This window comes from Lates calcarifer, linkage group LG1 (genome assembly GCF_001640805.2).
Source record: "Lates calcarifer isolate ASB-BC8 linkage group LG1, TLL_Latcal_v3, whole genome shotgun sequence".
Classification (NCBI taxonomy): Eukaryota; Metazoa; Chordata; class Actinopteri; family Centropomidae; genus Lates; species Lates calcarifer.
In genome coordinates this window covers 6,971,358-6,983,703 of record NC_066833.1, presented here as the reverse complement: position 1 = coordinate 6,983,703, position 12,346 = coordinate 6,971,358, and the positions used below count along the sequence as shown (strand labels likewise).

At 37.5% G+C, this 12,346-nt stretch overlaps 1 protein-coding gene across 1 annotated transcript in view; it reads right to left on the bottom strand.

The window, feature by feature from the left end:
* Positions 1 to 12,346, bottom strand: part of adcy5 (adenylate cyclase 5) — a 99,547-nt gene that overhangs the window by 34,198 nt on the left and 53,003 nt on the right. The window contains 6 exon segments of the mRNA XM_051069728.1: positions 1,867 to 1,889; positions 6,166 to 6,303; positions 7,786 to 7,927; positions 8,078 to 8,236; positions 8,891 to 9,018; positions 11,733 to 11,844. Of these exon segments, the coding sequence (XP_050925685.1) occupies positions 1,867 to 1,889; positions 6,166 to 6,303; positions 7,786 to 7,927; positions 8,078 to 8,236; positions 8,891 to 9,018; positions 11,733 to 11,844 (702 nt within the window).

The window sequence follows — 12,346 nt, the reverse complement described above, 5'->3', positions numbered from 1 at the left end:
AAAAAAAACGATTTTACTGCCAGTGTCTTCTAAGAGAAGCTGAACACCTGCAACTGAGCATCTAATTGCCTTTTCCACAAGGTAGGGAAAAGTGTAAATTAAATCATCCACAGTTGTATAATCATCCTGACAACCCACGGTACCCTGAGGCATCTTAATATTTAGTGAATTGTATGCAAAGACCAACCCAATTCCAAAAGACACTGATGAGTCAGTTTGTCTTGGACTAAACACTAAATCTTTTAGATTTTATGTTCCTATGGCCATGAACACAGTTGTTTCCCAATGCACTAATCACCACAGTTTACAGTTAATAAGGTTTTCATGTGGCGAGGACAACTAAGAAAATCTTCTTAAATGATCTACATTACAGATATCCCTACAGATATATAAGTCTTTTACACTTTTTTAAAAGGGGTAACTGTAGGTCATAGTTGACGTCTTAACCCCCAAGCTAGGGGGACACCTCTAAATTAAGTCTTAATTCTTGGCAATTAAAGTATTAATATAGTGGCAAAGAATTTTTGTGAAGCAGTTTAAGAAGCATTTTTCATTCCTGAATTGTCTGTCAGTTGTGGTTAACATTCAGAGTATGATACTGGTCAGAGACGATTTTCAAACCAAGCTGTATATCATATCTAGTGATGCTTTCTAGTCGAGCATGATAAAAATACAGCATATACTTCCTCTCAACTCCAAAAGCTGTCAGTCTGCATAAGAAGCAGAATCTGTACTGTAGCCCAGAGCAGAGGCTGTCCGTGTGGATGCTCCAGCTCAGTATGATGTCAGAACAAATTCACAGATACAGAACAGTTTGGGAGGAGAAGAGGAGGACAACTTGTTCATAAATGACAGCAGTTCTTTGATCACTCACAGCCTCTGGGTTAAACATTCCCTCCTCTGTCTTTTTTATATTCTGGTTGAGACCAATCGTCAGTGCACCACTTTATGAACATCTCTATCTGACAGCAGAATGACAACATTGTCTTTGAATTTAGACAAAATGACAAATACTCTCTGAAAAAGGAATTAAAATATGACAGTTTCTTGACAGACAAAGAAACTGATTTTTAATCATATATCACCAGCATCAAGTTATTCCAGCTTAGCCTCTCCCACTTCAAACCAGAGAGACAAGCACAGACAGAAACTTTTTGTGTGAAATAAACATAACTGTTCTAAATCTGGCAGAACATTGAGTGTCCATATTGGAATCCATCACTCTTAGTAAGATGCTGATTGACAGAATGAGTTAAGGGCATTTAACATTATTTTTGGGCCTTTGCAATAGTGATTTAATTACTTCAAAACTCTGTGCTTATGTTATTTTGTCTTGTTAAGTACAGATCTTATAGTATCCGCCAGATACTTGGTAATTAAGTGTACAATGCTTTAATGTTACCATCTGTGCTTTGTTTATGCTTGTGAGTAAATTTGTCAGCATCTAATAGGTGTTTACATCAGTAATAAGCAGCTACAACATTAAGTCTCTTGCAACACTTCATAACTACTGCCATCAATGTGTCTATGTGACATCAACGATCTCTTTTCTATTTCTTATCCAATAATTGAAACAGCAGTATAAAGAAATCCACAGTGATCTTCTCTGACTGAAACAACAACTTTGAAGCTGTTATTTCTGACTTTCCACCAGTCATTAACAGTGGCAATCACAATTCCTTTCAGGGTCCATGTTTGTCATTGATTGTAAAGGCCCATTGAGTCTTCTTTCTCAGTCTTTTTTTTTTTTAAAGATATCTGCCTAGTATAAGAGAAAGTAAGAGCATGTCCAATAGGTACAAAGATGCAGCAAAGAGCAGGATGAGAGGGAAGGCACAATTATGTTGAAGGACAGTCACTACTCACTTGTCCTTGGGGTCTTCAAAGCCCTGCAAGACAGAAAAGAGAACACAAAAGAGCAAAAGAAAGAAAGAAAGAATTATTATCTTAAAAAGGCTTGCCAGAGTTCAGTCTGACAGCAACAGAACATCTTTTTTCCTGTTTTGAACCAGACTGGGCTCACTTTTTTACTCTCTAACTATTCCATCAACAAAACTGGCAAAGATTTAGAAATGTCTAGTGAATGACACATTATTATTCTACCCAATGTAAATTAAATCTGTTTTGTTTAGAAAAAACAAGCAATTTGAAGAATCAACTTGTGACAAACTTTTCCCCCATTTTTTCAGATATTTTATAGAAAATAGTGCTAATTGCAGAGTCTTGAAAGATGGGCAGATTAATCGATGTGAAAAGCAACTGTCAGCTGCAGCCCAGAAATCTCCCAACTTATCTGCTGGAAACAGAAGGAATTATATAACTTCAGTTGATGAAAGGCAGCTCAGCATTCACTTGTCATGCCCACACAGTTTTAAGCTTGTAGATGAATTATATACAGTGCATGTTTAATTGAAAAATTAATATGTTATTTGATATGATACAACATTTAGACAGGGTTTGGTGTCACTATAACTTCTGGTGAACCTTGCTACAAATAATCTAAATGTCCTGGATATCTTTTTTTAAAATTTAATTTAATTCTCATAATGACATCACATCAACCCTCCAAGATCCAACAAGCTGACATAAATAATTAGTATCAAACAAAGAAAATGAATTGAAGCAGAAGGTATGAAGGGAAAGGTTCCTTGTGGCTGGATGTGTTTTATGTGTGTGCTTCTGCTGTTCATGTTTCAGTTAGTGTCTAACAATGTAGTGCAATGTGCTCTTATTTTGTCTACATTTCCCTTAACATTAATATCTCTCATTTTATTGTTCTGCATGCTTATAAATGATCTTAATAACTTTGTAATTTAAATCATCATCATTAAATCATCATTGTTCTTCTTAACTAAACAAGCAGATAAATGAATAAATAAAGCAAGTGAGCAAGAAACAGAGGGTGTCAGCTAAAAATGAAAGATATTTGTGTAAAACTAGGCAGAAGATTGGCAACACTCTATCCTTATCTCATCACTTCTGCAAGAAACAGTCTGTGGTTTTGTGCAGTTTTCTAGTTCCCAACATCAGATAAAGGTATAAAACAAGTTATCTGAGAGAGATGACAAGTGGAGGTGTTGAGGAGAGACAAACAGGATGAGTTCCATTTTTTATTTTCCTGCACAAACACAGTGCTTAGGTGTCTTTTAGCATATTATTCTTTTTGTTTGTTAGGTAAATAGCCATCCATTACTGTTACCATACGGTCTACTTCATTCAGAAATTTATAGCTGCTTCTTAACAATGCCATTTCCATAAATTTCCTTCATTTTATTTGATGAATGACTTCTTGTTTTTTTTTAAATAATTCCTTGTCTTATCATTTCATAATCACACATCATTCCAAATCAGCCCTGAATATTATACAGTCATACATGCAGTGGTCAGTTCACGAACTTCTTTCTAAGATGAATTATGAATCAGTGAATGGAAAATCCATTTGATCTGATCCATAGTTGGGTTATAAGAGAATGGGCCCCTGGGTGCAGACATGTAAAAGGCCCCCCATCTCTCCATAAGACCCACAGACTCAAAGAGATGTAATAAAGAGATATAAAATGATAACAAATGATGATTTTACATCCCTTTCTATTACATTTTACAGGTGAACCAGTGCCCCATTGTTGCTGTTGGTTGAAAAACCGCAGTTGAACTTTGGTTTTTAGTTCACATTGTAAATGAAAAGAGGCTATCTAACTACTGTCCACGGCTCTTAAAACTAAATATTATAGCATATTATACAAACTATCGAAGCAAACCCTCAAAGAAAGCCTGATATATATTATATATATCTTTCTTAAAGCAGAGCTATTCTATTCTGTTGTTCTGATTTAAATAGCTTCACTATTACTATTACACTTATTGTATTTTTTATGAAATGTCACTGTTTTGCAGTGGTAATATGAAGGTAAAGAAAGAATTAAAAATTGTGATCAGGCTCTTGTTTAGGGGCCTCCTGACCCCTTGAGCCTGCTTTGCATCTAACTGTAAGCAAAGTGAGCTAATGTGTCTCTCAATCTCCCTCTTGTGGTCAGAAACATTAATGTCAATGATGAAGGAGCACCAGGAACACAGCTGGCTTTTACATGCAAAGACTGCAACCTGGAAAAACACCAAACAGAGACCAAATTGCTTTGATTTTAATTTACAGTGGTTAAAATGTTGGCAGTCCTGCATGTTCCACTGTTTTCTCTCATCTTTTCAGCAGCAGCAGTTGAATAAACAGTATAAAAGGAAAGTGCATGTGTAAAATCCTGGATGCCTCATAAGTCATTCACAGTCAACTGCTCAGCACCATCTGTGTCTGGATAGACAAAACAAAAGAGAACATCCATCCATAACTCCCCTCCCTTCCTCTCTGCCATCTATACAAAATTTCTCCCTCATAACCTCTGTGTGTCTTTGACTTCCCCCTCTCTCTACATCTTGCTTTATCTTCAGAGTTTGCTGAGTGATTAATGAGCAGTACAGAGATAGAGAGGGAGAGAGTGTTGGGCAGGGGGAAGAGAAAGGCTGAACTGTGGTAAATAAAGTTAATGTCAAAAGCACCAATGTTTCTGCAAACTTTTAAAGAGTTCTGTGAGTCACAGCGTAAAGAACACACAGACACTTTGGTGATACATGCGTCTGTTTTTATGCAAATACATAGCAGCTACTGACACAATGTCAGGACCAGTAATTGAATGTAATCATCCAGAACAACAGGAGATAAGCCTGTTTTATGAGCACTTTTTTGTGAAGTCTTAGCTGTAGTGTTCCTGTTTTTGCTGTCAAAATGGTCAATTGTAAATCAGCTGGCATCACTTTGCTGTTTTTCCTTCTGTACTTCAGTAGGAGGCACTCTTTTCTTTGTTTGCTCAGTCTTATGAGCTTTTGCTAATGACGCTAACTACCCTCATTATATTTATTCTAAACAGAACTATGGGTCAAATAAAAACATACAAACTAATGATCATAGAAAAGTACTTCATGTGGAAATCCATGCACACTGATTGCTTGACTAAGAAAACTGTCAAAAATATTCACCTGGCCTATACTTTATTTCCTTCGTCTTTACCTTACATATAATGAACAAACTTGCTATTCATTATTATTATTATTTCATTTATACAGGATATACTATTGGTTATAGTGTAGTATGCATACCATTTAATTTTTTATCCAAAGCGACTTCAAAGAAGTGCACTCAACTTCCCTCTGACCATAAGCTAGATATTAGCATAACTTGTAAATGCATCTCTCACAAACAATTATTCTCACTAATGATCAGCCCCTCCAAATTACAAATTTTCTCACTATGTTTCTGATGCCAATCAGTAAAGTGGCACTCCCCTTATTTAGTATTGCACCCATGAAGTTATGGGAATTCTGAGAGACAGATAGGCTTCCCACACTGTAGGTTAGCAGCAGTCTCAGAAAACATTTTGTTTTCACAAGCTGAGTAGTGCCCCCACAATGAGAAAACTTACTATGCCCCCAAAGGGTTTTGTACACGTGGCCTGGCCTCATCTTATTCCCTGTAATAGATTCACTGAGAGAGGCGGGTGGATTGATAATATGGATATAAAGAAAAAAAGATATTCCGTGTTTGTGTGTTTCAAATGTGGGTGCATCCATTCATTGAGTGAGTCACTGTTTGCAGGGTCGGCTCAGCAAGAAGAGATGCAGTGCGTAAATAAAAATGATTCCCTGAGTGGTCACGTCACTTCTGCTATTGCTCCATTTCAAGCTTTTCCTCTAAATCAATTCAGCCCAGGAGGAGAGGGTGAAGTTTGGAGGATTTTGGAAATCTATGTTTTTGCTGCACAGGTGGCAGCAGTGGACCAACACTTTGTTGTGGAACCTGCTTCACTACTGCTGCCTACATGTTGCTGTTATCACTCTGAGTGCTCTTGAGAGCCTCTCAGATCACAAGGTGAGGTGTGAGAGGAGGAGTGTAACATGAAGGACCGTTGCCCGTGCTTATCAGGACTGCAGATCAAAGGATTATGGGTATTAACAATGTGTTGGCTTCATCAGCAAATGAGAGCTGGGATGAGATATTGTCAAAAGAGTCACCTGGCTGTGGCAATCTAATAACAGACACGCATGACAGAAATTCTACATAGCATTAGATGGCCAGGATGTATTTAATATAACAAATAACACTTTTCAAATTTTCCTCACCATCCTTTTCATCTCCTTGGAGACCTGGTTTCCACCAAGATGGTTGTAGAATGGACGGTCAGTCCAGTGGCCGCTGTTGTGGGTGACAGAATTGGTCCTCTGTCGGTTCATTTTGGCTATCATTGCCTTTTCCTCTTTCTGTAAGAGATAAAGATACAGACATGGGCATCAGAATATATTCATCTTATGTTTAAACAAAATATAAACTTTGTTCACAGACATATAATTCTTATCTCTGATGTAGTCTACAGTGAAAAACATTAAGTAAAGTCTGTCGTGAGCCATCTCATCTCATCTTAAACAGTTGTTTAGGTTATTATCAGGAGTTAATCACATGCACACAGATATTCTGAGCAAAAGTTGGCCTCAAAGGGAGAGATAGAGAGAGAGGAAAAGATAGAGAGAGAGAGGGAGAGAGGGAGAGAGAGAGAGAGAGAGAGAGAGAGAGAGAGAGAGAGAGCAGAGCTGCAGCTATCTTCAGTCTGATGCATTAATAATGCCATATTATAACCAACAACCTTATCATGTTCATAATTTAGGCCTATGAGTAAAGCTGTCTTACATAAATGGAACTGAAAATATGAACTGATTCTGATATACTTTATAAAGTTTATAAAATGTCCTATGGTCTAATGAAACGCTCAAAATGATAAATTAATCGATCTCTAGATATTACGACTGTCTCTGGGATGTTTTTTTTTCTTCAAAAAATAATAATAAACCAAATAAAATAATAAACCAAAATAATAATGTACAATTCTCCTTCTGTCTCACAGCATGAGCAGCATGAGAGAAAGATATAACTTCACATGACATGCTATCTATAGTCACAGCTTGTGATAGTGCTGGAGGACAAAGACAGCTGATGAAACCAGTACAGTTGCAAACAAAGCTCATGCAGTGAAGCAGAGATGAACTAATTCCTCTTTGAAACACAGTTTACATGTGACAGAATCCCAGTTTGTAAACAATTCTGTGTGCAACATGGACTGGCTATGTCATGGTTTCAATTTTCAAAAAGTTGCATTGTTTTTTTCAAGCCTTAATACACATAACATTAGGCCTGAGGCGGATTAGACCTTTCAAGACAATTCATGGTGAAACTACAGAAAGTCTGCACTGCAAATGGTATTTTTCTAAGGTAATGTTTACCCAGATATATTTCAGGGTTTTTCTAAGGCTGCAACAATTCAAGTCTTAAGATTAAAAGTGAAATAAATGAAAGGTTAAAGGGGTCATAGTGATGAACAACAGAGAATTATCCCTCAATTCTGCAGCTCTATTAGGGTTTTTACCTTCTTTTAATTCACTATTTTGGCTTTATGGCACTTTCACTGTATGGTTCTCAGCCTCAGTCATCCAAAAACTCTGCTAAACCCACTGTACACTACCTGCACAGGCATGTTTCTTCGTGTCTCACCTGTAATGTTTGCCGACATGTAACATTTTTTTTAAGGTGATAATACGTCAGGACTATGTGTCTGTCAGCTTGTTGTGGGGTTCTTCTGCTCCCTAGTGGCTACAAATCAATGAATGGGGCTTTAAATTAAAAAAATATGGTGTATCGCTCTATGTGGGCACTTTGGCTGTTGCAAAGTCAGACAATAGCAAAAACTGTACCCTTTTCTGACTGCAGCCTACAATGAGGTAGGTTTCAATGTTGTGCTTCTTCAGGTAGGCGTTTCTTTCTCCCCCTGCTCCTGGCTCCACATCGTAGTCGCCATTCAGATAATTCAGAGTAGCTTTAGTGATATGAATACGCCTGAAATGACAATAACACACCTCAAAACCCATATAAATGTTTATTATTCAGATACTGTACACTCAAATCTACTGTGGTATATGCAGTACGTACAGTTTTTGGTTTGGATTTATAATTACACAGAACTTGACTATAACTGGAAAGGCATACCCAGCTTTGCCCCCAGCCTCCATCTGATTGGCTAATGTGACATCATTGGACCAGACGTCGAACTGCCACTTCCTGAGTCCCAGGACTCCACAGTGCACCCTGCCACTGTGGATACCCACTCGCATGTTCACATTCACCCCAGTCACCTCCCGTACCAGCCTGCAAGAAACATCAATCAAACAGTCTTTGAGTACCAAGATGGGTAATCTGCTTTGCTGTTAAATGCTGGCTGTTGAGGTATACCACAAATCACTGGTCCACCAGTGTTTTTTAGGATGGTAATATCTTTCTGACTGGATTATTTTGTCGACGAAGTTTCAATTGGCAGCACTTTTTCTGTGCAGCTAACAATATCCCTGCTAGATCTTCTTGCCTTCTTTTTTTAAATACATCACTGTCACAAGATTATTTTTGATGCAGCATCAACAGAATCGAGGTCTTTGAAAAGGTCTGTTAACTCATTACTTTTCTGCTTTATCCAATATAATACGAAGACAAGGTTCTGGAATAACAAGTTGCGGCTGATTTTTTCAAAAATAATTTTTCAATGTTTTGTGCATCACAAATGCTAACTGCTAACACAGCAGAATAAGGCAGATCAGCTACAAAGGCTAGAAGATTGAAATAAAAAAGAGCATGCAGGCCCTTTATAGTAACTTTATAGTAATAAAGTATAATTGAAAGTATGTCTGGGAATCATCCATTCATCCATCTAGTGATTTTGTACAGTACATACTGTGATGCAAATTGGAGACAAGAACTTCCATTATCATTACATTACACTTAACCCTCCTAACCCCCAGGGCAACTTACGAGATGGCCTCTATCATGTCCAACCCCATCTCTACACAGCAGTGAGCATGGTCAGCCCTCGCCTCTGGCAGCCCAGACACACAGTAGTAGCAGTCTCCCAGGATCTTGATCCGCAGACAGTGGTTCTCCTGTAAGGAAGGAACAAATGTACATCATCTTATAAATTGAAGGAGAATTTACTGTGGTAGTTTTCGTAAGAACCTGACTTATATTTTTGTATTTCAACTCTTGGGTGCTGCACAGCTTGTTCTATTTACACACCTTAGGTTTATTCATCCCTAAATATTAAAACAGAATCAAATTGTTTGTGTAATGTGTAATCTGTATTATGTATGTTGCCACTGTATTTTTTTCAACATCAAAGATGTGTACTTCCAAGAGGAATAAGTAATATAACCAACCACATAATGTATAAAAAGAAACTAAACACAATTTCATTTGAAATTAAACTTTATTTATTCAACATTCGGCATTTGAGATATGTGCATTTGTGCTATTTGTATCTGATGAATATTGATTAAAACACTGCACAGCAACAGTATATAAAAAATATACTGAGCAAACATTTTGCCATGATATATCCTGTTTGGTCTATCATCTATTGAAGACTTTGAAAATTTGTACTTTTCCTCTCTCCATATAAGTCACAGTTTTCCTAGGAAAAGTATGATTTATTTCCTGGGATAGTAATTTCAATACCACATGAAAAGCATTAAAAAACAGCACAGTAATAGAAAAGTTTCCAATCAGGAATATTAAAAATTGGCAGGTAGTAGCAACAGATAAAATGACCATATGTAATCTCAAATTTGTTGATCATAATGACAAACTCGCAAAGAACTGTCACTCAACTCTGTGACTCCCCCCAGTTCTACAGAGCTTTTTTGCCATCTTTCAGCTCATTGTTTTTGTTTTAAACTGTTTTCAATGAAAAAGCCAAAATATCTGCATGTTAACATACCAATAGGTAATTGCAGGTAAGATTTTTTTTTAATCTTTAAAGGACATTCAGCCTCAGAGCTTAATCTTTTCATCTTCAAACTACTGAGAGGGGAAAAGTCACTGCATTTGCAGCTATGACAAAGTGTTACATGGACATGGAAAGCAGGATTTTCACTTGCATTTTAGTGCAAGAATTCAAAGAACTCTTAGCTGTGTGTAGGATGACCATTCCATGGTCTGTGTGTATGAGTGTGTTTGTGGATTGGTAGGGCTTGGGAGAATAGTGTGTCTCATGATAGCCACCTGAACATCTCTCTAGCACATGGCTCAGGGAAAATATAAAAAGACCCACTGTGTAAAGAGGACAGAGACAGAGAGAGAGTGTGTGTATGTATACACGTGTATACACAAATACAAGGTACTTCTTCAGTAGCAGCGTTATGCCTGTTTCACTCATAAATATTGATTAGCACAGCACATTATTTCACATTTCACAAACAAATTACATACATTGAGCATGAGCTGGACAAACAGTGATGCTATCAAAATCTATCAGTATTCATGAATGTGCTACTTACGAAGCTGTGCTTCAGATATTGGAAATGAGCTATAAACAAATGTGTTGGTGCAATATATGATAGCAGAGAGGAAATAAACACAAATGTTAACGTTGGATGTTATGTATTTCATAACAGTATTTTAGCTGTCTTTAAGACAACCCCAAATTCTAAGAGTGATGCTAAGAGTTTTAGCCGTATTTTTCAGTTCAGTAAGACAACACATTGAAATAAGGAACAAATAAATGACTGTGTTCAAGACAAAGGAGAATGCCTACATATTAGTGCAGCTCTTCCTCTGTTTTGGTCTTAGTTACATCATCTGACTTGACTGAGCTTTTTAGAAATTTTATAGGCTGTGATCAGTTCACCCAAAAAATGGTTATTCCCTCTCAGATTGTTCAATTTAATAGGTTTGAGAGGCCACAAGAGAGGCAAAGATTGGAAGAAATTTGGCACAACAGATGTTTTTTTCTGCTCTGTGCTCCTCTAGTCTTTCTCATGGACATAACATTTGTGGAGCCTATACGCCTAACTAGTCCTCTGCAAATGTTTCATGGTTCCATGCCCATCTGGCTTTTACATATTTTGTTCACATCCTGGATGTCATCAGTCTTCAGGTTTTATCTGAGTATGAAACTCAGTAACACCAGAGACGAGCTTTGAAACAGAAATATTAAGCATCGTTACACTATGAAAACAATAACACCACCAGTGTTTAACTTAGTATACAAATGAGAAAGTGGTATCTCAGTTCTGCACAGCAATCGCATGTGAGAGCCACGCCTGGTCTACATCTCTTCAGGTGCTATTGCAGCCACAGGTTGAATAAACACCAGACAGTGGGAAAAGCAGATGAATTTGTGACCTTTTTATGGTTTCAATTTTTCTCTACCCATGCAGAATGTATAATGTGCCTCCCACTGCATTACTGAGGTGAGTCAATCTATAACCCTCCATAAGTGAGCTATTTACCTCACTCACAGTCACCAGAAGGAAAAGAGTTATCAGGAACAAACTGAAATGTGATCAGGTTTGTCTGACCTCAAGCTTATGTCATACATTGCTGTCACAAGTAACATCTAGTGTAACACAGTACCCTGCCTGATCAAGCCATATTTAATTAACATTATCTTTGGAAACTGAATAACACATTTCAATATGTGTACAGGGAAATGGAAAATTATTTCTGTATACTGTTATTGTCAGTACATTATATTCTAGGCGGCTTTCTTAACAGGTGTCTTTGGTATTTGCACTGTGACCTAGTATGTAAAGTAAAATATAAGCACAGTTTGTGTGCATGACATACATACTGTGCATGCATATGATTGCATCCTTACCGCTGCTAGCTTGTCAAAACGGGCAAAGAGTTCATTGAGAGTCATCACCAACTCCTGTGCTGTGCACTGGGATGCCAGACTGGTGAAACCCTCGATGTCTGCGAATAAGATGCTGCAGAAATACAAAGACAAAAGAATTCAGGATTCAACATTCTTTATTCAGATTTATTTCCCCTTATTATTTGTGTAAAGCAAGTCAAAGACAGGCCATTGCTGGCTGCCTAGTTGTTTAAATGATGACAAAGATTCCAACACTTAAATGGTAAGCAGGTGGGCTGACCCAAACATAGTTTGCTGGGGAGGGAGATGACAGTCACACAAAACCACAGTGGGCTGCACAGCCAGCTGAACTGGGCTGATCGCTATCTATCTCTCTCTCTCTCTCTCTCACTCTCTCTCTCTCTCTCTCTCTCTTCTATTCTGCCATTGCTTCTTACACTGGCATCTAAAATGTTTTAAGAAATGTGAAGTGTTCCTGCTTTGCTACAGCCCATGAACTCTTACAAAAGAAACCATTTTGGCCTTTCATCTTAATACACCAGACAATTTAAATACGGGAAAATGTTAGGCAGGAATTGAGACAAGTAAGGGTAGGTGACAACATGATTCTGGTC